The following is a 24,903-nucleotide window of genomic DNA, read 5'->3' as shown; positions in this document are numbered from 1 at the left end:
TTTTGCATTAAGAAAACATTTTAGTTTGCTTGACATTCCTTGTTGTATTTTGTCCATCTGGGAGAAAACCCGGAGGATTATATGAATATTACGGGCATTTTGCTGGAAAGAGAGACTACTTCTGAAACTACTTTGAAAAATTCAAACCTCCAAGAAATCATGGTGCTTTTCCATGGTAAGAAAGGAGATCAGACCGGCCTCAGACAGGCCATGGGAGCAGGTACTTCCCCTCCTGTTTTGAGTTCATAGAATCACAGAATGGTTTGGGTTGGAAGGGATCTCAAAATTCATCTAATCCCACCCCCCTGCCATGGGTGAGGACACCTTCCACTAGACCAGATTGCTCAAAGCTCCATCCAGCCTGGCCTTGAAGACTTTAATGAAAGCTGAGTTTAGGTTTGTGGCCCCAGGTGCATGGAGTAAAGAAGAGATCAGAGCTTGACTTCTTAGAAGTACGAAGGTTTTATCCAACATCATTACTTTTCCTTGTTGGAACGTACCAACCTATTTGAGCACTGGCTGTGACCATCTTTGAGCAGACTCAGAATGTTGCAAGCAGTGAATCTGCTGTTCATTGTCCCCTGTGCCACCCGTGCCTGGGTTGGGCTGTGCCACACACATATGCCTCCTCATTTACATTATTGCAGCAAGAGAGAGCTGGTGAGTGGGAGTGAGATGGTCCTTGGCTTGTTGAGCTGTGAGCATCAATCTTGCTGCAGTTCCTCCTGTCCCTTGGCTCACACAACAGTCTGTCACAAAGCACTTAATGATTAAAACCACCCCCCAAACCAAAAAAAACAACAAACCTGCAGTGTTTTTCAAGCATGTTTGTGCTGCAATATCAGATTAGTCAATTTAAAATCCAGCTTTGCCAAGAGTGCAACTTCTCAGGAATCTTCCCTTTGTCCTGGTTTGGAGTTAAAGCTTTCAGGCTTCCCTTTGGAGCTAGAGAAAACTAAGTTCAGTGGCAAGCATGTCATGGCTTGGTTATAAACTCGTGGTTTTTATTATTTATTGTTGGCTTTGATAATCCATGTTGGATTTTGGTTTTTTTTCCCTAAACAGATTTGAACGATACAGATCGGGACGCTCAACACAGAACACCAGTAATGGAGTAAGTACCTACTCCACTGATTCTCTCTGTAGTACTATCAGTACTATCAGCTGCAGTACTATCAGTAGTATCATACCTTTTACCTGCCCAGCCCTGTGTCCTGCCTGTACTGGCTAATGGTGGATGCCAGGAAAAGTAAGAATGTGGCAAACCCCAAGGGACAACTTTTAGCTCAGGAAGTCACTTCACACTAAAACATCTCTGTGTTTACAATCCTTGATGGATTTTCGTTCCTCTATTAACTTTTTTTGATTGCTTTTGAGTCTGTGTGGAATTAGGAGTTCACAATGTCCTTAAGCAATAAGTTCCACAGTTTCACTATACATTTTTACATATTTATTTCGAATTTATATATAACAAATATTTTGTTTACATTTGATCAAGTCACTTAATGATTTTTGTTTGCTTCACCTAATTTTTCTTCACTGTGTCTTACAATACCACTGTTCAGGTTAATTTTCTTCATGCCATTCATAATTTTAGGAGCCACTCTCATCTCCTATTTAAGCAGCCCCTTTCCAAGCTGCAAAGTTATAATTATCTAATAATTTTCTTTAAATGAAAACTCTTTTATGGTTGTTTTATACTGTTCAAGGTCTGAGTTAATGATGAATCTGTACTTCTATTATATTTTCTATTCTGCATTCATAATTATTTCCTCTGTTTACTTTGTTTTACCACTTCTTCAGTGTGATGCAAACTTCAGCAAAGACTCTGTATTGACACTTCAGTCACAACAAAGAAGTTTTGTTTCTGAAAACAGTTTATACCTCATGTGGAAAATTGTGATGTTTAATGTTGTACTGCAAGCAGAAATTTCTGACATGTAACTTCCGTGTTTCTTGTGTCCTGACAGGTGCTGAATGAGGTGACAGAAGATAATTTAATAGATTTGGGTCCTGGCTCTCCAGCTGTGGTGAGCCCAATGGTTGGAAACTCAGCACCTCCATCTTCACTTTCTTCACAGCTTGCAGGGCTTGGTGAGTGCCTGATCTAGATCATGCTCTCCACTACCTATTAATGTTGCCATGTGGCCTCCAAAAGGTTTGGGTATTTGGCTTCTAGGGGGATTAGAAGGCATTCCCCCTCTCCTGCACTGTGACAATCTGCAATTGAGAACCAGCCTGGCACAAAGGGAGGGATTTATTAATCAGAGGGAAGATTGATGGAAAGGGTGCAGATTATTGTTCATGGCAGAACTTGTACTACTATTTCTGCTTAGTTATAGTTCTCTGTGAAATCAGCCTGGTGAATGTTCTTGATCCTTCTACAAATATTTGAAACCTTTGGGTGAAAGGTTTTATGAAACTCTGAGGTGGTTTACATTAAATCACACCAAAGATTGTGTGATTGGATCACTGGGTTTGATTGAAGGTTCTCCACCTCTTTCAGCACTGCACCAAGACCATATCCCTTAGTTTGAAAGTGTTGATTTCACAGTAACTGAGAGAAAATATTGCAGAGAAAACTACTGTCCATGCACAAAATTTTGGACTGTGTTAGTGACCAGTAAATATTTCAAGATATTGGCAACAGGTTCACACCAATTCCCAAATGCTGGCTTCTTGATGAGGAGCACTTATGGAATGGTACTTCTAGGATGAATTAGATAACCTCTATATTTTTCTTTCAAGAGCACATGATGAGCATCCTCCAACCTTTTTTGAACAAAACTCTCCTCAGTGCTGCAGTTATCGATGGTGATTCAAATGGTTTGTTATTTCACTGGTTCACTATTTTTTCTTCTCTGGTTGCAGACTTGGGCACAAACAGTGTCAGTGGCACACTCAGCTCCCTCCAGCACAGTAATCCTCGTGATGACTTTGACATGTTTGCACAGACAAGAGGCAGCTCCTTGGCTGAGCAGCGAAAGAAGTAAGTTGGAGTTTGTCTTTAGCACTGAGTCATGGCACTGCTGTTTTCTAAGGGCATAAATCTGAAACTTCTTGACTTCACACTGAAAAAGTAGCTTTGGTGTATGTTTTTGTACTTTTAATCCTATCCCTATCCTTTTGGTTGTTATTAATATGAGCAAGTGGAGAAGTTCCTGCTGCTGGACAGAGCAGTCTGGCTGGGTATAGACTGTCTTAGTTAATGAGCTCACTGGAAACTTGGGAGTGTGCTTGCCTGTACTTCTGCCTTCTCCTAAAGGCTTGTCATCCCTTCCACCCGTGTTTGAGATACAGGAACAGAGGGGTCCTTCACCTGAAAGTCATGGATGTGCTTTGGCGACTGAATTACTGTCATCAAAGGCTTGGAAACAGAATTACCATCCAGTTAACTCTCCTTTTGGCCCCAGTCAGACTCTCACAGGCTGTCAAGGCAGCATAGCCTGGTTCCATGCTACCTCTGATTTGTTTATATGCATAGGGCTTGCATCTCTAGAGCTGCAAATCTGGCACTTTCAAGGGCATTTAACAGGTCAAATTATTTTAATGTAAAATAAATCTATGCAGGTATTAAGAAATCCTTTGATCCCTGTCAAGTGATATTCAACAAAAGACACACTCAGATATTTTTCTTTCATATGTTCTATCTTGCCTCCTGGCTTCAGATTTTAGAGGAAGTAATGGCTACCAGCAGTCAGAACATCATCAGTATCTTGTCTCAAGCTAAGAAATGGTGTTAAATAATCAAAAATTTAGAAAACTTGAGCCTGTTACTATACTGGGCTCTTTTATTTGCAGTTATCAATACAGCCATTGGTACTGCCTCAGCTGTTATCAGTGCTGAGAAGAAATGCTCTAATGTAGAGGGATAAGCCACCACTAGAGATTTTGGGTTGGGAGCCTTAATGTGCAGTTAGAAAGGAGATGCATTGCAGGAGAGATCTAATCGAGGTCCCTCTGTCTCTTGTGCTAAATGAAGCACAAAACTACTCTTCCCACACCGTACCTAATGGAACAAGGAGCACGGATCATCCATGATTTCACAAGGGAGGATTGCTCTGTCTTCCTCGGATTGTGCACTTTATAAACGGAGCAGCAGGGAGGAGGAAAGGCATGAGTGTGACTCGCTGTGGTGTGTAGGTGACAGCTCTGGGTGTGAGAGCTCTGGGTGCTGTGCTCACAGCTTGGGAGAAGCCAGCACAAGGAGGAGGGAGGGCTCCCCCTGCTCAGGCAGGCAGCCCCTCCCAGGAGCTGATTTACGGGCGTGTGTTTGGGTCTGCTGCAGCTCATGGTTCGCCAGTGTGCTCTGTGAGATGATGCTGCTGCCTCTGTCACCTGACTGCTGCATGTCCCTTTTGCATTGCAATTTAAGAAGCTTTTGACAGCTCTGTAAATAGTGCATTTCTTTGTCTGCTTCACTGCAGTTGCATAATTTCATCTCTCCTCAAGTCTCACTCTACCTCCCCCCGCCATGCACATATCAAGGTCAGGCTTCCAGATGTCATCTCCAAATCTTTGTTAAACATAATCTGCAATCAGGCCTCTTTTCACAGTCCCCCACTTGCTCTTGGACGTTTTTAGGGTGCCTCATGACCGGTTTGCCTGTCTTTCATAATACTGGTCTTACTCTCTTTGCCTCAAGGTGCTTTCCAAAACTAATGTGTGGCCTTTGTACAGAGCAAGCTCATCTTCTTGGGGTACACACAGTACCCTTCAAGTCTTATTAAGAAAAAGAATGTGCTTTATGGCTCCCAGGAGAGTAAATCAGGGTATCCAGAGTATTGTTCTCCCATGAAGAAAAGCTGGGAGAATTGGGATTGTTCAGCCTGAAAAAGAGAAGGTATTGGGGTGACCTAATTCCAGTAGCTGAAGGGAGCCTACAAGAAAGATGAGGAGAGACTATTTACAAGGATCTGGAGTGACAGGACAAAGGGGAATGGCTTCAAACTGAGAGTAGGGTTAGATTAAATACTGGGAAGAAATTCTTCCTTGTGATGATGGTGAAGCACTGGTACAGGTTGCCCAGAGAAGCTGTGGCTGCACCATCCCTAGAAGTGTCCAAGGCCAGATGGGACAGAGCTTGGAGCAACCTGGGATAGTGGAAGGTGTCCCTGCCCCTGGCAGGGGTGGAATGAGATGATCTTTTAATGTCCCTTCCAACCCAGGGCTTCCTGTGGTTCCATGATTGCTCCTGAGTGACAGCTGGGCTTTCTTTCTAGTTCTGTGGTTTGTTCTTTTCTTCCAGTGTGACATACGAGGATCCACAGGCTGTCAAAGGACTGGCATCTGCCCTGGATGTTCGGAAACAGAACACGGGAGGGGTAGGTCACGGCTCTGTGTTTTGTTATCCACGTGGAATCCAAGCTGGAGGCGGCTGCTTTGACTGAGCTTCTCATTCTGTATTCCAGCAGCGTGGTAGTAATGGCTATTTTGAAACTGATATCTGGGAGCAAATACTTGCTCAGTAATGATCTGCTGCACTCCAGTCTAAAAGACTTCAGAATCATAGTGGGTAAATTCTCCTGTGTCCTTGCAGCTTGTCTGGGGAGTCCAGGTCTTTGGCTGGAATCACTGCTAAGAATTAAATGGGGAATGTTCTGTGAACACTGATGTGCATTGGCTTGGTTTGGTTTTGCTTATGAAAGTCTTAATCTATTAGACTTTGCTCCAGGTGCATGGATACACAAGCAAGTTACAGGGAGAGAAATGATGCAGGTTTTTAATACTTCACATTCTTTGCCATAACTGCCCTCACTTGCAGCCTGTTCTGCCTGCCCAGGGCAGGCTCTTGCTCTCTTGTGTGGGCAGAAGAGCCCCATGTGTTGTCACCTCACAACAGCTGACACTTAAAACATGGGTGAGAGAACTTGGGCAGCTTTGTCTGCATCCCCCAGTGAAGGAGCTTTCAGATCATCCCTCGACCCCTTTCTACCACCCTGCTTTTTAAAAACGTGCTGCTCTTTTGTACGCAGCTGGGTTTAAGTTTTTAGAGACCAGAGCAAGTTCAGAGCTTTTTCCAGTCCAATTTTGGGCTGTGATGACCACTAGGGAGCACGGCAGAGCCAGCATAGCATGGGAGAGTAAATGCAGTGTGCACATGCCTCTCACAAGAGAGAATTGCCTCCCCTTGCCTTGGCTGATCACCCTGGTTCTTTAATGACATGTAGTGGGAGTGCTCTGGGCAGCTGGCATGCCTGGCAGCTTGTGCTTCAAGCCAGGGAGAATTTGTTTTGGGAGCCAGCTGGGGTCAGATCACAGCTGCCTGCCTGCTTGGGCCATCATTCAGTGGGAGCAGGGCCTCAGCTCTTACAGAGCATACCCCACAAACCTACCTGCTTCTTCCTGTCCCTGTCCCCCTGCAGAAAGGTCATTTATAACCCAGGTCAGCCCCATGACCAGCTGGAGCTCAGCCCCACAAAAACTCATGGCAGCAGTACTGCTTTTACTGAGGGAAAAGGGGAAGCATGAGGAGGCAGGGGCAGAAATATTCCTTCACAGGAATTCCTGAATCCAGTGTGACATCCCAAGCCTCCAGTATCACTGAGATGTTACTGGCAGGACCTGGGAAGGATTTGAGTTTCTACTCTTTGTTCCTGACTAAACAAATGCAAGAGGCTTGAATTTAACTGGTCAAGGGGGCTGTATTCCCTCAGTGGCCTCAGAGTCATGTCTTTATTTATTAACACTTTTGTTTCCAGCCAGTTCTGCTTTAGGCACCAGCACAACGTGTCATTCACACCAGCAGAGCTGCTGCTCTGCCCTGAGTGTTGTCAGTTCAAAGGACTGTGGCTAAGCTCATCTGAGGGTCAAAGTTTTTTGGGGTAAATGCCTTATGGGTTGTGGAACCTGGGGCTCTGAGATGTTGAGACTTTCAGCCTCTTTTCAAAGGTCCTGGAGACTGTATCATGTAGTCAGAAGAGCTTGTTTTGAAATGCAGTCGCTCTGTAATTGGTTAATGCTTTTTCTCAGCTGTTGTGAGGCTTGTGAGTGTCTCTTCTTAAAGGAAATAAAAATTAAACTCTCCTGAAGTTATCAGCCCCAGCATGTGTAGCAAAAAACTGGCAGTGCTCAGTAAATGAAAAGACAGGCTTTAATTTGGGTAGAGCTAATTTAAGAACAGCTCTGGGGAGGAGCCAAAAGCTTTGCAACACATTCTTCACACACGTCTCGTTCCAGCACAGTTGTCCAGTGGTAGAATTCAGCACATCCGACGTTTCTAATGTAGTCATTCTTGGAATGGTCTGCAGAGATGAGGCTGATCACGTGGCATTAGCTGTCTTTTAATGTGATTTAGCAGCTGGAAACAAGATGAGCTAAAAATACACTGTTTTCTTAATATTGCTTTTCCATGTTGGGAATTGCTTTTGTTGCCACAGAGTTGTTGCATGATCACAGCTGGGAGGAAAGGTGTCCAAGAAACAATTCTCTGGTGTTACACAGAGGGTAGATGAAATTGGAATGATTTCCCCCCCTTTTTTTTTTTTCCCTCAGAAAATGAGTCATAAAAGATTGCAGCTGATTCTCCATTACCTGTGTTAATGGGGACAGGAGAGGTGTCCTGTGTGTGCAGGTGGCAGGGTGGATGTACATAACACACCAGTGGCTCTCTGCTGAGCTCACCCAGCTCTGGGCTGGAGCCACTGCACTCTGCTGAGCCCCTCCAGAGCTGGAGATGACTCTGCATCCCACCCTGGCTCAGGGAGGAGATGCTGAAGGACACAAAACCATCTTAGAGTGTTTGTGGTGCTGTGCCACGCAGTCTGCAGCCTGCTCAGGGGAGCTGGATGCATCAGCAGTCCTTTGACCTCTGTGCTTTTCAAGAGGGGCAGCTTGAAAGGCTGCCAGGACACTGCAGCAAACTGCCCTGACTTCCCCTCCACTCAACACCATCTCAGAGCTGCTGTGCTGTCTGTGTGGGGCCTGTGTGCCTGCTGAGGTCAAGGACATGAGCAGGGTGTGCTGCAACCCATGGCTTCATAAACAAGGGGGAGTCCACAGAGAGTTTCCATTGCAGTCTGACTGGCTGCAGAAGCTTGTACAGCCTCACTTTTCCTTCTTCTAAGAAGATGACAAACATCAGCCTCACTACTAGCCAGTGATTGGTTTATTTTATTATTATTTTTATTTTTAAGGACATCATGGAGGGAGTGCTAAAACGCTGTGAACTGTCTGTAGGAAGTGCAGAATTCTGAGTGAGGTCTGTCCCCCCTTGGACAGAGCTGACAGGCAGAGGGGGACACAGCTGCTGCCAGAAGCTACTGTAGGCAACTCTGTGTGTGTATGTGTGTGTCTGTGTATGTGAAGTTTTTAACTGTTTTATTACTTTATCACGGGTTGTTGCTGTGGCTTCTCTCTTTATGGACCTTTCTGTTCTCAACACAGAGGAGAGGTAAAGGTGGGAACTCAGACATGGAGCCTATAGACAAGTGGCTAATTACACAAGGAATGGTGAGGACTTCACCAGTGAAGCAATTCCTACTGCCCACCCCAGTCCCTGACCCAGAATAACCATCCTCTGTTCACCTCTCGTCCTGCCCTATTGAACCGCTTGAAATCGGACAGTAAAAGGAGTTTATTTCCCACCTAGATCATTACCTGGGGCAAAGGGAAAGATTTGCACCAATTTCTGGTTTATACAGCACAAAGACCTGTAAACAACCGAATCATTTGTAGGATCCCACGTCACCTTCAGAAGAGGCCTGGGGATCCAATTGGTTCCTTCTACTGTCTTGATTTATTTATGCAGTATCCACTTTTCGAGGGATAAACACAAGTCTCATGGATCTTATTCATAAAGAGAACACTTGTTATGTGTCTGTAAAGCAGCCTTTTCTGGTAGTGCTTAGCTTCATGGTCTGGAATAAACATAGGGAAGTTGTAGGACCACATGTAGTTGAATTGAGTAATGTAGGGATCACTCTTTATGCAAGAAATGGAATGGGAGAACTGCTGCCCAGATTGACATCTTCAACCCCAGTGCCATTAGGAATCAGACTCCAGTAGGGGTACAATAGTGTTTCTGGCTTTAAGGATTTAATTCCTGTGTCTGGTGATGCCAGTGCCTTGATAAAATCAGGCTTCTGAAGATCACTGAACCTGTGCACATTCTGACCTTCTTTGAAGTTGTCCTTCATCAATGTGTTTGCAAAGAGAAGTTCAAAGCCTGCTTTAGGTGCAGAAGCTAGAAGAAGGGGAAAATAGCCTCAGCTATACCTTAAAGCCAAGTTCTAAGACCATTTTTTTGGATGATGTAATCCATCATTTTAAGTGTTTGAGATTATTACCAAGAATGTGACCTAACTGCAGAAAATCCTCCTGAGACAGTCCTGGCTGCAGGCGAGTTGAGAGAGGTGCATGGAGAATTTTGTTTGCTCTGGGTTGTGCTGGTAGTGCAGCCTGTGGGGCTGGGCACCAGGAAGCCCATGGAGCAGGAATGTCTCACTCCAGAGAAAGCCCTGATTAAGCTTTCCAGTGCCTAAAAAAGAGAAACATCCCAGAAAATTCAAAGTTTAGAAAATCCAGAGTGTGCAGTATCTACTCTATGAAACACTTGCATTTATTCTTCTGGATCTAGGGCTAATCCAAATTATTTCTCAGGGCCAGTTTAGAAATTTGGCAGAAGTTTGCACACACAGTGATGGGACAGGTGTTGTATCTGCCTGCACAAAAGCAGCTCCATGCCTGCTCACACACGTGGGTAAGCCCACTGTGGGTACCTGTCCCTGGGAGCCAGGGTGTCATTTTGGTGCTGTCAGACACCCACAGCTCACAAGGTGAGAGTGAAAAGCTGTAAAATGAGCAGCAGTATCAGCTTTGCCTCTGGTACTGTTGACTGTGGCTCACAGAGCTCTCGCTGTTCGGTGGCTCTGTTGCAGCCAGGGATGTGCTGTGCCACTGTTAGATGTTCATCCATAATGAATAATCCAGTGATTGAGTTAGTTCCTCTTCTTTGCCTTTCCACTGTTTACAAGAGCGGGGAAGCATGAAATCGGCACCCCTGCTGTTCACACCACTCACACCACTGCTTTATTAAAAAAGCAAACAGCATATTCCTTCATTGGCTTGTGGTTATTCAGTCTGGAAAAAGGATACTGCAGCATTCATGGAGGCATATGGATTTGGGGAGGGAAGGGGGCCTGGCTGTCCAACCAGTCACTGCTCTTACAAACCTGTCACCGTGTTTGTATGCTAAATACGAGAGAGAAATACCTTAAATAAAACTAAACTAATCATTAACTCCGTTTCTCTCTTAACTGGCCGTAGTTCTTAACAGTATTTATTAATATGACCTGTAGCATTTACAATGCCAGTGGGTAGCTAGAATCCCAGGTGTGAATTTGATGTGCCCATTCTGTGGGGTACTTTTTGTACTTCGATGAGGAGGAAAGGGGTGAGCTGACACTGCTGTTCCCTGTGCCTGTACAACACTGAGACCACTCAAAAGGAATTCCCCACCTGCCAGAGTGGTTCTCACATCCCTCACGACCTGACATTGTTCTGTACAAACTGTGATACATTTCAGCTTTGGGTTGAGTCCTTCCTACTCCTTTTCTCTGCATCCCAGTTCACCACACACCTTTGCAGTCTCTGGCTCTCCTCTCCCAGTCAATTTGGCAGCGTTGTTCTTGTTTCCAGTTAACCTGTGGCTCAGTTCTGCCATCAAGATGATGCCAGAACTGTGGAGACAGACACAAGCCACACTTTTATCCATCCCAGCTCTACCTACAAAACTAAAGTAGAGAAAATGTTTCTGGTTTTCATATGTGTGAGGGATGGGAGGTGAGCTGTTCCAGTGACAGATCTGTCTGCAGTGTGAGGTCAGGGTTTTGCCATGCAGGTCCCACACAAGGCTGCACAGCAGCAGCATTTAGGCACAGACTTTACCACAGAGCCATGTTTTAGTTCAGGTCTCAGTTCCCTTCTCATGAGATTGGACAGCTATTGAAATTTGCATTAATATATTCCTTTCTTAGAAAAATCAGTCAACCCACTCACATGCCAAATGGATTATTTGTTATGAAAGTAAGAAGCAGGTGTTGCTTAAGCCACCATGTCAGGACATTAATTGGGACAGTGGCAGGGGAAGGATGAAACTGAACCAGAATTCACAAGAAGTGATGTGAACACCACTCAGCATTCTATCTTGACCGCCAGCAGCATGCCTGGCTAGAGAGGAGAGCCTTCTTTGCAGGGAAGATAGGTGAGTAAAGATTAAATGAAACCTCTGTTAATTAGTAACCAAGTGGGATGCTGCTATGTGCCTTCAAGAGAGAGAGATAAGGTCTGAGATGTGGAAATGACTTGGGTAACGTGATACTGTTGAATAACATCTTCTTAGAGACTGAAGCGCTTGAATTGCGGATAAGCCCCAAAACAGACACGTGAAGATCTCATTTCTTCCATCTGGTGGGACCCCTCTCCCTGTTGAAGGCAAGCAGGTGCTTTCCCTTAGCCCAAGACCACGGGGGTCTCCTTACCCAGCCGTGGTGTTTTTCAGAGCACATCCCAGTGCCCCGTGTCAGCGAGGGCTGGCACTGTCTGCACACGCCTGTCACATCCAGATGGGCTGGTTATTGTACGGGCACAACAGGCTCTGCAGCCAAGCTCCCCACTGCGGAAACACAGTTATGGGGAACCAAGGAGTTAATTTAATCCTTACACCTAAAGTCAAGTGTGTTCTAATATTGAGGCCAAGCAGCTATTTCAAGATCACAACAGCTTTAAATAGATGGTAAGGCTGTAGTAGTAAGCTGGAGTAGCCCGCTAGAGTGCTCCTAGTGCTGCTGTAGGAATGACAGACCTTTACTACTGCTAACCAACGAGGGGGAGTGAGTAGCAACTAACCAAGAACTGGTGTCAGCTTTGTTAAACATCTAGAAATAAGTGGAATTAACTAAGCTATTACAAGGCAGTAGTCTAGCAACAATTAGCATAAACCTTGTTAAACATTTTAAGAACATTAATGAGCTCACCCAGAGACCTGAATTGTCATTTCATACCTGCTTCTTTTCCAGTGGGATCATTTTTAATAGAAATAAAATGTGATAATAATAACCTTAAACTGTCTTTTTAAGGGTAGAATATTGGATTTTATGACTTCTGAGGAAATATATTGGCAATACTCTTTGGCTTTTGATTGCTAGTGAGAACATCAACACAATCTAACTTAGATAAGTAGGAACTTCAATTCCAGGTTCCTGTGGGTTTTGTGGGATTGAACACTCACTTTTGTTCTTCCAACCCTCATTTCCATTTCCCTTTCAGGACTGTTGAGATGATCCCATTTGTAGGATTTTCCTAAGACTAAATAAAAAAAGGAATTTAAACAATCAGCCCAACTTTTAATTAAAGCCAGTTACTTAAAGTATCCAAAAATATTTTGTGACTTAATTTCCATTTACTTTAAGTATAGACTTTAAAAAAAATAAAATTCACAATATCTTTTTTACGATCAGCTCTTGCAACCAGCACTATCTGGGGAGCTCTCTTGCCAAGACTGAGAGCTTCACTAGACCATGGAAGTTTGCATAATCAAACTATCAACAAGAGTGTCCCATTCCAGAGTTTTTCCCGTGTAGACTGTGGCTGCCACTGCTGCTTGTTCCCAGAAACTGTTGTCTTTTTTTAATGTGTAAGCTAGTTAATTTATTTTTACATTGCCCCTGTTGGAATTTAGGGATTAGTTATAACAAAATTCCCCTGCGCATTTTACAGTTTAGGGCTTCTGAAAGGGGAAGACTTGCCAAGTACCCAACTGACTGGCAAAAACTGAGCTTCTCTGTATGGTCAGATTAAAATGAAAAATGAATGGTACAATGTTATCATTAAAATAATTTAAAACTTCCAGTTGCTCTTTGAGAGTTTCCTCCATCTTTATTCTTGAACAAATTAAACCCGACACATGTAACCCGTGTTTTATGAGGAAATGGGGCTCAGAGTCTGAGGGAAATAAACTGGAAGCTGAGCATGGAAGGAGCAAATAGATACAGACCCTCAGCACTTCTGTGGGTGCTCTGGGAGATGGGAAGCTTTTTAAAAGGTCAGTGCTGAATAGAAAACAGCTGACACACTCAGATGTTTACCTTACAGCTTTGTCTGCTTCTCTGCAAGAAGTGCTCTTGCACTTCTGAGGGCTTTGTTTGTTTGTTGTAACTAACTCTAGCTGAAAGTAGAATTCCCTTTTTTGCTTTTTTTTTTCTTTCATTTTTTAAAATTCTTACGAAACACCACAGCACAAACTCTCGTTCTGCTGAGCTGCTCTTCGAGGACTTCTGCAAATTCAAGAGTCCTGTGATTCTCAGGAACTCAGTGCTTCAGCAGTCATCTGTCGTGTTTTCAGGATAATCAAGATTTGAGATCTGTTCCTTCTAATACAGGGACACAGTGCTGCCACACTTTTTAGAACAGCTGCTCTTATATTCATAAAATCATAAAATCCTGGAATGGTTTGGGTTGGGAAAAAAAGCTCATCTCATTCCAGCCTGCTGCCATGGGCAGGGACAGCTTCCACTATCCCAGGTTGCTCCAAGCCCCATCCAACCTGGATGTGGGGAACACTTTCAGGGATGGGACAAACACAGCTTCTCTGGCAACCTCCCCACCCTCATAGGGAATAATCTCTTCTAATATCTAATCTAAATCTCTTTCAGCTTGAAGCCATTTCTCCTGGTCCTGTCACTGCAGACCCTTATCTAAAATCCCTCTCTAGCTCTCTTGGAGCCCCCTGTTCCTGTAAATTTTATTCACAGAAAAGGAAAAATAAACCAGCTATTTTCCTCCTCCCTTCCATGCACGTGTTCTTATCCTTAGAGAAACATAAGCACCTTTCTGAGCTGCAAACCAAGCAACAGCTCAGAGGCTGCACCTTCCACAGTGTTACCTTGTGCATGCAGGTTAAGCAACACAGGAGAGAGGCAGCAATTCAACTTCTGCAGTAGGCTTTAGGTTGCTGTAGACTGAATAAGTCCATTACTTTATATCTCTGAAGCCTTTATATCTCTTTATTTTATAAAGCTGTTAAACCAAGGAGACAGTTTTACAAAATGCAACTTGGCCTTGGGAAGGAACGTGTTGGAAAGTGCTTAGAGCTGTTCCCTTGTGAGTAGCTTCAGCTCACATTGTGTGTGCATGATGCAGGAAATCAGAAAGGGGCAGTTATCCTAAATCCAGCCCATTCCAGAGGAAACTGCAGTAATTTATTTTCTGTTTGGGATCTTTATGAATTTGCTGGAAGCAAAATGACACCTTGTACCTCTGATCCCAGGAGTTGTCACTTTGTCCAACCACCTGAAAAGTCAGAACCTGGCCACCTTCCTGGTGCTGCTCTTTGGGGGAAATGCTTTGGATTGAGTTCTGGATTTCCAGTTCTTTGACACAACTAACCCACTTTAGCACACCTTACCTCAAGCAAGGTCTTAACTGGCCTCCTCAGTACAAATGGCCATTTGAATCTGTGAAAAAATCCCTGAGGAGCTTTGCTAAAAAGCCTCAGCCTCTGTGATCCAGCATCTGTCCATCTTCCTCTGCTAGAAGTGCCTGAGAAAACTACACCTCCCAGGAAATGCATCTGCAGAGCCTCTTCCAGCTCTTCTTATTGAATCACAGAGTCATTAAGGTTGGAAAAGACCTCCAGGACCATCAAGTCCAACCATTAACCCACCACTGCCAAGGCCACAACTGAGCCATGTCCTGAAGCACCACATCCACAGGGATTTTTATCACTTCCAGGGCAGGTGATTCCTGTGAGAGACTTCAGGCAAAGCTGTGGAGAACCCCTGACACCTTTTCTGTCTAGGAGAGTCCCTCTAAGAGTGCCTGGTCTCCTCCCTGCCAGCCCCACTGCCCTGGCCTGGAACTCGCATGTCTAACATTGTTTTCCAACTATTTTTCAGGTTGTCCTTATTAGATCTATTGTGGTGTTTTCCTGTTTACCTCAGCAGGCCTCTGTTGTATTTAAGCAGTGTAGTTAAGTCAGGAAATTCTACACCTAATAGTCAGTAATTTCCCTTTGCTGACCCAGTTACCCTTAGCACTGTGTGAAATCTCTGCCCTTCAGCTGCCTCTGCACTGCCTGTTGCAATCACACCGGTATCGTGACCAGTTCCCCTGCAGGGGCAGAGGCAAACCTTCCATGCCTGAGTGTTAAACTATCCCTGGAGCCTGACCTGCTCTGGAGAGCCCTGCTGCAGCTCTGGGGCTGTGCTCTCCTCCTCTGCCCCATCCTTTTCCTCCTCCCTCACCTTTGAGACTCTGCACTTTGCACTGATACACGTTGGGCTCTGCTGCCGAGGGTCACCCTTGGCAGAGGAGCAGGAACTGGGAGCTGTGAAAGTTTTGCTTTAAACCCTTGTGCCAAGGCTTGCCAGGGCTCGATGGTGTGGTGGGAGGAGGATCTGGGAGGAAGCATGACTGTACCCTGAGCTCTGACTTCTCCACCTGCAGGGAAAACCAAATTGTTTTCATAGGAGTGTTGCCTGAGGACTGTGAGCCCCTCTTTTCTCTAACCTTTCACTGTGGCTAATACCCATTTTAAAAAAACAAAAGGTGTAAATTTAACATTTCAAAACCTAACTGATATCCAGTATTCTACCCTTAAAAGCATTTCACGATCAAGATTAGAATCATCAGTCCATCTTGATGGTTTTAATACGTGGTCGAGAAGTTACTCATCTTACGCTGGCATCCAGTCACGTCATTCCCCATAATCTTTCTCTTGTTTTTTTTAGCCTTGTTGTTCACAATTTCCTTTCCAAGTTGTTTCTTTATTTGAAATGCCATTTATATTTTGTTGCCTTTTTTTTTTTTTTTCCAGCACATCTTACATCTTTGTTTTTGTTTTGTTTTTAATCTTATTTCTGGCGTTTTCCATCGCTCTGTGGCCATGATTGTGGATGTGTTTTGGTTTTTGCCTGCCTTGCTGTTCTCTCGCTGCACTCCCTAGATCCCTGTTGCACAGTCCTCTGTCATGGATGACATTGAGGAGTGGCTCAGTACCGACTTGGTGAGACTCTTTATATTTTCATTTTTCACTTGCACGGGTAACTTTCAATGCATTGCTGAGTTCCTGGTACTTCTCATAGCGGGAAGCAGTGAAACTTCCCAAGCAGAGAGTTTGGTTCCCTTTGAAGGGAATATATAAGCAGGAGGAATCAGAGTCATGTTCAGCAATTCAACCAAAACACTTTTTTTCTGAGCTGTTTTATTTTCCCTTTTCCATGTGAACGTCACAGAATAGTGTGTGTTCCAGAAAACGTGGGATTCTGATCCTCAAATAGGGAAGCATTAAATATGGGCTGAATTTTTCTGCACCAGACTTAAAGTCCATGTTTAAAGCTGCATTATTTAGACAGGATCTAAGTTCATGCTTGTGTTGAGGCATGCTTTTAAGAGATGCTGGATCAGGGCTTAGATTCCTTTCAAATCAAGATGTCTTTGTTAAACTGGCAAGCAATCTTGACATGTTTCATAATAGTAATTATAAAAATTTATAACAATCTCTCTTCAGTGTTTATAACTTTCTCCTAAATGGTTATTGTCTGGTAATTATTAAACAAACAAACAGAAAGCAGAACTAAAAGTAGCTTTGCCTTCACCCTGGAGTTTGTTTTGCTGTCCCAACACACATTTGGTTTAAGCAGGATACAGCTATTACACATTTATTCTGTTTTGATTTTTTTCAATGTAAGCATGACTCAAATCAGCCAAGTGCATTTTGGGGGGTGGGTGGTGGGTTGTGCTCACACTGTTCTTTTAAACATGGTTTTAGTGAACTGAACCTGTGCTCACCATATCCCCAAGGATCATCTCCATTCTTCCAGCTTCAGACAGGAAACTCCCAATTCCCTTAGGGTGTCCCCCAGCCCTTTGCTGCTGCCTGCTCAGCTCCCAGCTGGGAGCTGTGGGATTCAGCTGGAAGCAGAGCTGCAGGCACCCTCTGGCACGTCAGCCCTGTGCTCTGGCACTGGAGGAGCTGGCTTTACTGCAAGGAGGAAAATTCTCCAGAGGTGCCTGAAGTGCTTAAACACATTCCAGGTTCAGTGTTTGATTTTGGCAGACTGACTGGCTGTCTCTGAAATGTCACTGGGTTCCAGCTGCAGGTAGGTTTGTCAGGCCTCGGTACAGGAGTCACTTCCAAATTTAATTACAAACTGGCCTCATTTTGTTAAAAAAATACAGTAAATGTAGCATGTCCACTCTGCTTAACCAATAAACTTTTGCCTTTGCTATTTAAATTAGTTTAGAGGGAGAGAAGATCTGATGGAGAGATATGGAGGTAGCTCTGTGCATCTGTCATCCCCAGCACAGACTTGCTCAAAAGGAACAAAGCAGAGAAGTGTCCTGGAAATGCCTGAGCAAGCCTGGGGATGTCCCTGGGTCCCCATTCCAACCCTATGTGGGTGCAGCAGAGAGATGCCTGTGAAAATTTGGACTGGATTTTTGTTTTTCACTCTGGCTCCCCTCCTCCTTGTTCTGTTAACAGCTGATTTAAATTCTCTATTTCCCAGGCGAGGAAGTTGAAGGTTAGATAGTTGTTATTTCCTTACCCTCTTTGGGGTCCACTGGACACAACTCTGCTTGTGAAGGGGCTGCTATGTGAACCTTTGGAAACCTCAGTGCAGCAGGAAGCCAGGATATGCTCAGGCTCTAAAATGTGAGGCCAGTCAGTATCTTCCCACTCCTGCTAGAGAAGCCAAGTATAGACAAATACTTTACGTTTTCAAAGCAGTTTCAACATGAGGTTTTCAACCAGTATTTTTACCCATCTTAAACATCCTGCTAGATTGACAAGGACGCCTTTCCCTGGACTTTTAATTTCCTTATTTGAAGTGCACATTGAATTGCACAAACTGATGGAAATGCAGTGACCCTGTGGCATTCCCAGCCTTTGATTCTGATGGACAAACATTAACTGCTGTCAGTATCCTTCACCCAGTTCACCCTGGTCTTGTCTTTGTACAGCATGGACACAGGAAAGCTGCTATATTTTTGTATGAAACCTAAAACAAACTCTCACAGGAGGAATGTTGACCCAAACAATTTTGCACATGTCCTTTGTCAGCTAAAAATGCATTTTACTTGAAGACACAATGCAAACCACAGTCCTGACTTTTTTAAGGATGGTGTGACAGAAAACATGCCATCTGGTACAGTGTGTGTATGACTCACACAGCTCAGATTTGGACCAGAATTACTGTCTGAAGAGGAAACAGCACTGGACTGACATTGAGATCCAACAGGGAAAGCTTAGCTATCCACCAGCAATCTTCAGAAGCACCTGAGTGCTCACCCTCCTGCTCTGCAGCGCAGTGAAATGTCAGTCCCCACTGGCCTCCCGACGTGAGAGCCGTGTGATTTCCCCAGGTCGCCCTGCTCCAGTGGTTAATATGTGGAAACAAGTGGTGGAAACTGTCCAGTTGTATTAAAGGTGGAGGGGATGACAGGGAGGGGAAACACGGCCTGTGCTCACGTGCCTTTTTGTTCCTATTGCAGAAAGGCACCGAACTGGAAGAAGGAGTGACGAGTGAAGGTAAGCAGAGATGCCCATGGCTATGAGCCATTCTCAGGTTAGTGCTCAGATGGAATTTGCTCTGATCCCTGCTGAGATGCTCCCTTCTCCCAGCCTGATGTTCCCCAGCAAATGCTTCCATGCTCAGAAAGGCGGGAGGAGAGCATTTCACAGCAAAAGGTTCATATTTATGGTGTGGGGAGCCCTCCTGGCTGTAAGTGCTTCCCTGCCATCTTCCTTGGCTGTGCTCTGTGTTTGTGCCAGCAGGAATGTGTCCCCGAGCTGCTCAGCCCTTTGGAATGATGTTTCCCTGGTTCTGTCACAGCCAGTGGCATAGTGTGGGTTTGATTCCAGCTGCTGCCTGAGCTCGGGTGTCTCCAAGGACGGCTGTACCCTTTCCTGAGGAAGTCAGGCTGTACCAGTATTTGTGCCTGCAAACACAGCCCGACAGGATGCCAGGCCCTGGAATTTCAGCCCCTGCCAACCTCTTTCCCTGGGGCCAAACCCACGGCCCCCGTTCTTACCCGTCTTCCTTCTGTTTTTGCATTGCAGAGTTTGACAAATTTTTAGAAGAGCGAGCCAAAGCGGCGGAGATGGTTCCCAATCTGCCATCCCCTCCCCTGGAAGCCCCCACTCCTCCGACAAATCCTTCCAGCAGGAAAAAGCAGGAGCGCTCGGAGGATGCCCTCTTTGCACTGTGAAGGCGGCGCGGAGCCGCTCTCCCGCCCCTGTGCTCCGCCGGCGAATGTCGCCGCACGGCCACTCTGTCCTCCCACAGTCCTTGGCTAACGACGACTCCTGTCCCCCCCATTCCATAGTTTGCTTCTCCTTCCCTCCCTCCCCAAGTGATCCACCCCCACAAGCTGACTCTTTCTATTTAAATCCAACACTATTCCTGCCAGACCACGATTCTCCAGCACTCGCTTAATCCCCTCCTTCCTGTCCCAGCTGCACAAAACCAGCTCTTGATGCTGAAAACCCCTTCAGAATGCACGAGTACGTCACACTGGGCTGAAACAAAAGCCCAGGGGGAAGAGAGCAGCCTTGCCCTTCAATTTATGTAGGGATCATCCTCTTCTGTAGGCAGGTCCTGCCAAGTAGACGGCTCTGTCAATCAGCATGTAATTGACTGAGCTGGAATGTTCAGGAGGAGTGTGTCTTTATTTTTAGATAAAATGTTAATGTATTGGCTTTCGTGTTGGATTCGACAGCAAGGAACAACTGTTCCCCTTTCAACATGTGCTTCACAAGTTAAAATCCTTTACTCTCCCACTCACACATCTCCTGGTACCATATGGTGGTCGCTTTTCCCCACTTTCTGTGGCGTTTCATTTCTAAATCTCACAGGGTATTTTTTGCCTTGTGTTTTATCTGGGCTTGCTCTAATTTGAAGCAGTCTGTTGGCCATGTCCAGTAGCTCTGGCAGTTGATAAGGATGGAAAATGCTGGGCTAAATGGCTGCTGTAACAATGGCACAGGAAGCACCTTGCTCTTTGGGAGACCATTCTCACACAGGAATTTTCCTGGTGTGTTTGCCTTTTAAAATAGCTCAGTTATTTTCTCCTTACCTTAGATTCCTTCTTTGGTGACTGTAGAGCTCTGCATTTGGTGTAAACACCCATGCAGATGGATGGGACTTGCTCATGGATTGGGTGTGAACTGAGCTTCCTGGATTCCCTGCCATGCCTGGTAGGATAGACACACTGATTCTTGGGGGTAGGGACGAGGAAAAGAGGCAAACCTCAGAGGTTTGTATGGAATGCTGAGGGAGATGGTTACCATGGAGGGATTAGCCCTGCCAGCCAGTGCTGGAGGTGAAACTCCTCATTTCCTTTCAGTTTTAGGCCTGAGAAAGTGTTGAAATGATTGTGACCGTGCTATTTGTAATTTCTGGAATGTCCTTTGATCCCTCTGCCCTTCATTAGCTCCCGGCTCCTACGGGGCTGCAGTCTCGGTGCAAACAAGCATATTCCCTTGCTTGCCAGAGGCATGGCCAGGATTCCTGCTCCTCTGGGGCTGCCAGAAGGGATTCCAGCATGTGTGCCTGCCTTGCTGAGCTGACAGGCAGAGCTGGAGCAGGCAGCTCCAGCCATCGCCGCATCCCCCAGCGTGTTCCTTGGGAGGAAGCCAGTGGTGCAGGATGGCAGGATCAAAGAGAGAGCTGAGCAGTGCATGGCAGGAGAATCTCCCATCCTGACAGAGAGGTACTTTATCAGCTAAACACCCGTGCAGGCAGCAGGCTCCGGCCCCTCTTCCTCAGGGTGCTCCTTGGCTTAGGCAACCTCCTTCTGACCTGACATGTCTGAGCTTCCCAGGATGCTGATGTGTGTCAAGCTCTCTTGAAAGTTGTTCTAGGCCAAGTGATAGAAGCTTTTATCTGAGCATAGCATTTTATCAGCCCACACCATTCTCTCTGAGGACCACCCCCTTTGGGACGTTGTGACACACAAAGCCTGTTACCAAATGCCTGATTGCAGCGCTGATGGACTTTGACAGCGGACACATTAATCTTTGAAGGGAAACATTGTTTGGTGCAGGATTTCCAGGCCGTCCCAGGTCAGGTTTCACTCTGTGTTCTCCCTGCTCATCGTCTCATCTGTCCTGCCCTGCCTGTAGCCTCTTCCAGGATCCCTCCATATGTAGCTGGGCCCAGGCAAGGCTGTCCTGCCACCCCTCTGCGCTGATGTGACACCTCATCACTGTTCTGTGTAGCACGGCTTACAAATGGACAGGGGAAACCAGTTTAAAGATGGAGATAACTTGAGGATCAAGCTTTTCTCCCCACTTGCTGGCCCTCTCTCCAGTTGAAGCCCTTCTGTGTGGGTCTGCAGAGGCTTTCTCCAATTCCATCTTCTCCATGGCTAATGGAACAGTCTGCCTGAGCTGCATTGCACCCTCCTGCTCTCACCCACTGCCCCCACTGCTCAACACAAGGTGAGCCTAATGCTCAGGGATTGGCACTGCCAGCTTGCTGCAACACGTCAGATGTGGCCACCAGTTCCCAGAAACCTGAGGAAACTTCTGTGGCAACGCTGCTTTGATTTCAGATGGTGTCCGGTGATCGCCTGAGCAGTTTTGCCAGCACAGAATGAATTGCTGGTATTCCTGTCAATGCAGAAAGCTATGTGAGTGTTAAAAGTGTGAATTTTCTCTTCTAAATCCTTGAAACACATTGACCCTGTAAATGGCCACATCAGGTGATTCTAAGCATGTTAATCCAGCTTCCCTGCCAAGCCAGAGGAGATAATCGCATTGCTCAGGCATGGGGACACTGTCAGATGGTGCAGAGTGGCACGGATGTCACCGTCACCAAGCCCCTGCAGTGTCCCACTGCTGCAGCTGTGCTGGCCCTTCATCCCCCACCCCTCAGCCGAAAGGTGCTGGGGGAGTGTGCTTTTTAAGGCTTTTTTCTGTCACATTAAACTTGTCCTGCAACCTCCAAGGTGTTGCGTTAGGGAGAATCTGGACCCTATCTGGAAGATTCTGCAGAGCTGTCAGTGGTTGCTCTCTCCAGCTGGGAGGAAAAGAGGTGGAATGAGAAGGCTGGGGCTGGGGGAAAATACAGAGTGTGTGTTGGCAGAGCTCAGGGGGCTCTTTTGGTGTGTGCAGCCCCAGGCTGTGGGGGTCCCTGCTGACACTGTGCATTATCCTCTGGAAAGCCGTGGCACTGCTTGCAGGGAGTGGCAGGTGCCACCAGCACAAGTGGTGGCTTTGCTGGAAGTAGGGCAGCTCCCAGGAGATGCCTTCCTTGGGAGGAAACGTACTTTTGGAAAGACCTGGGATGGATTTGGAGCCCAGATCCACCACACTTGTCTCTCAGGGCTGGAAGCACCAAAGGGAACAGCGTGTGGCAGAACAGGTGGTTTAGCCCAAACCTTCTTTAACAAATACAAGAGCTACGCTAGAGCTTCCCAAATGTCCTGTATCAGGATCTCTCATCTTCCCTGTCCTCTTGTGGTCTGCTGAAAACCAGAGCAGTGGGAACTGTTTGAGGGAAAGGGAAGGGGCTTTCCACTTCAGGAGACCAATTTCTCAATTTATCCTTCCTCGCTTTCACTCTTAAGTGCTTCCTCTGTGCAAGTGGGCAGAGGACTCGCGTGGCTCCTGCGAGAACAGGGATGGAGCTGCAGCCTGATCCACTTTCCATAAGAAATAACATCCCAGCGCTTTCTAGGCATCTTAGGAATCACAGCTTGACATTCAACGACACTAAATTATTCTCGGGGTCCTTTGTAAGTTCTAATCGTGCCCTATTCTAGGTTAAAATATTTATTTTGTCTATATATTTTCTTTCCAGTGTGTTTTTTAACCTCTTACGTTAACTCTTCATGTGCTGAGATGTAAGGAATCAATGGTTTCTATTTAAATATATCCTTTGGGTTTTGTTTTGGTTTTTTTAATTGTTCTGTGTAGATTTCAGCTGCATCTTTGACAGGTGTAATAGATAACAATGTGCTGTACAAACATTTAGGGTGTTTAGGGTGTAGGTAAGGCTCATAGGAGAACTGCTCATAAAAACGTAGCACGGTGTCTCTTAAAGGGAACAGTGTAAACGCTGAAACTGGTCCATACTGGGACCCTCACGTAGCCTCCAACATACCTTTTCCCTTCTGATTATCACAGCCTCCATCTCTGGGATGTGCTGATCAAACCAGCTCTGTCATCCCCAGGGCTGGTCTTGCACCTCCAAGCTGAAGGATTTTTTTATTTGTTTGTTTGACTTCATCCAGCATTTTTTGATGGGATACACTGGCTGTTTCCACTTTGACATGGAGGGCTGGGAGCTGGCTGTGGTGGCGAGATGTTTCCCTCCAGTGGTGGAAGAACAGATCCAGGCCGTGGTTTCAGGCCCAGGGCAGGGGTGATGGTCCCTCCATGCAGGAGCTCCCAGCCAGCACAGCCTGACCCTGCTCCTCTGTTCCCTGCTCTCCTGATATCCCCTACAGGGACAGGATGTGCAGCCCAGGAGAGCAAACAAGGTGGATTTCCAGCACTCTGTTTCATCTGGTGAGTTGTTGAGTCTCCTGTGGGTGCTGGGAGCCCTGGAGTGGGAACTGCTTGTGCTATCTCCATCCCTGTCCATCCCCATCCAGCTCCGTCATTGTTTACCTCCTCAGGGCTGACCACAAGCCTTGCGGAGCCTCCCCTGGAAAAAAACAGCTCAGAACAGTTATTTTTATGGAATTAGTGAAGCAGTGAGTGGATTTAGAGCTGTGTTGGAGGTAACCCTTCCGCTGCTGTGGGCTCCCACCAGCCAAGGTGGCGAGATGCCCACACAGCACCTTCCACCCATCCATCCCAAACCGCAGCCTCCGGAGCAGGCTGTGCCTGCCTGCTCCCAGCCCAGGTTCTGCACACCTCCTCCTCACCTGGAGAGAGGTGAGGCTGTGTATCACCAAAAGCCAGCTGGCACTGAGCAGCACCGAGCTCTGCTGCTGGTTCTCTTTAGCCCATGGCAAATCCACTACTCCAAAATTCCCACCCTGCTCCGTGTTTTTATGAGTACGAGCTCCTCATTCCCTACATGTTCCTATGAGCTGTTGTTAACCCTACAAACGTAACCTGTGTAATAGCTTCTCTGTATATTACAGCTGTAGGCTTTCCAGATAAAAGTGGATAATATTTATTTACTGAAGATACTGGATATTTTTTTGTTTGGGAATGGGGTAGGGGGAGAAAAGGGACATAACTGTTTAAAGAGATCAACTATGTAAAGAGAAACAAAATACACAAAAAGCAGAGAAACCCAACACTAAAACATCGCTGTATTCAAGTAGAGTGTTTCCGTTAAGGACAAGACAACTGTATTAATCTGCCATTGTTTAACTTGCTCCAGAAATCATCTCCTTGGTTCCTGCATGTGAGATATTCCAATAAATTCACTATCAGTGTGAGCTGGGGGTGCTATCATCTGTCTCTCAGCTGGGGACTCGCTTGGCTCCACTGCCCGGCCTGAGCACAGGGAATGAGTGAGCACAGGTGACATGTGCAGCCCTTGGGTACCCACCAGATGTCAAAGCTGGTCTCCTCCAGGAGACAGAACCTGGCTATTCCCACTGGGAGAAGGCTTGTCCCCAGCAGTTGCTCTTTGTGTCTTTGCATGGCTCGTGCTGTCCTCTGTGCTGTGTTGCCAGTGCTGCTAAATTTGTGTCCCACCAAATTCTGGCACATCTTTTGAGGGTGGCATCAGGCAGACACGGTGGTGACAACCTGGGTGCTCGGTGGGACACTGCCCACCACCGATAGTCCTTGGAGAGCAACTGTGGATCACCACCCTGGTGACCTAGAAAGTGATGTGTGATGTTCCCAGCCCATCCAAGGGCCACTTTCCTGACTCATCAGCCAGGAATTTGTTCTGACATCCCCATTACGATGGTGGGTTTGATGGGCAGAGA

At 46.0% G+C, this 24,903-nt stretch overlaps 1 protein-coding gene across 4 annotated transcripts in view; it reads left to right on the top strand.

Annotated features, from left to right (window-relative positions):
* The window catches only part of TOM1L2 (target of myb1 like 2 membrane trafficking protein), a 57,051-nt gene extending 32,263 nt beyond the window's left edge, over positions 1–24,788 (top strand). The window contains exons 9-16 of one of the 4 annotated variants that reach the window (XM_014252674.2): positions 1,066–1,114; positions 1,971–2,094; positions 2,872–2,989; positions 5,249–5,324; positions 8,386–8,451; positions 15,944–16,003; positions 18,493–18,529; positions 19,061–24,788. In XM_014252674.2, coding sequence (XP_014108149.2) covers positions 1,066–1,114; positions 1,971–2,094; positions 2,872–2,989; positions 5,249–5,324; positions 8,386–8,451; positions 15,944–16,003; positions 18,493–18,529; positions 19,061–19,209 — 679 coding nt within the window. In that variant the 3' untranslated portion in view covers positions 19,210–24,788. Of the gene's footprint in view, positions 1–1,065; positions 1,115–1,970; positions 2,095–2,871; positions 2,990–5,248; positions 5,325–8,385; positions 8,452–15,728; positions 15,920–15,943; positions 16,004–18,492; positions 18,530–19,060 lie in introns of those variants that run through there. The other 3 variants (XM_005523052.3, XM_014252675.2, XM_088063801.1) reach the window with 3 other exon arrangements.
* The last annotated feature ends 115 nt before the right edge of the window (positions 24,789–24,903 follow it).

This window comes from Pseudopodoces humilis, chromosome 18 (genome assembly GCF_049639895.1).
Source record: "Pseudopodoces humilis isolate 2021_Gansu_Grassland_sample_001 chromosome 18, ASM4963989v1, whole genome shotgun sequence".
NCBI classification, from domain to species: domain Eukaryota; kingdom Metazoa; phylum Chordata; class Aves; order Passeriformes; family Paridae; genus Pseudopodoces; species Pseudopodoces humilis.
Note: the sequence above shows the minus strand (reverse complement) of the source record. Positions and strands in the feature narration are given on the sequence as shown.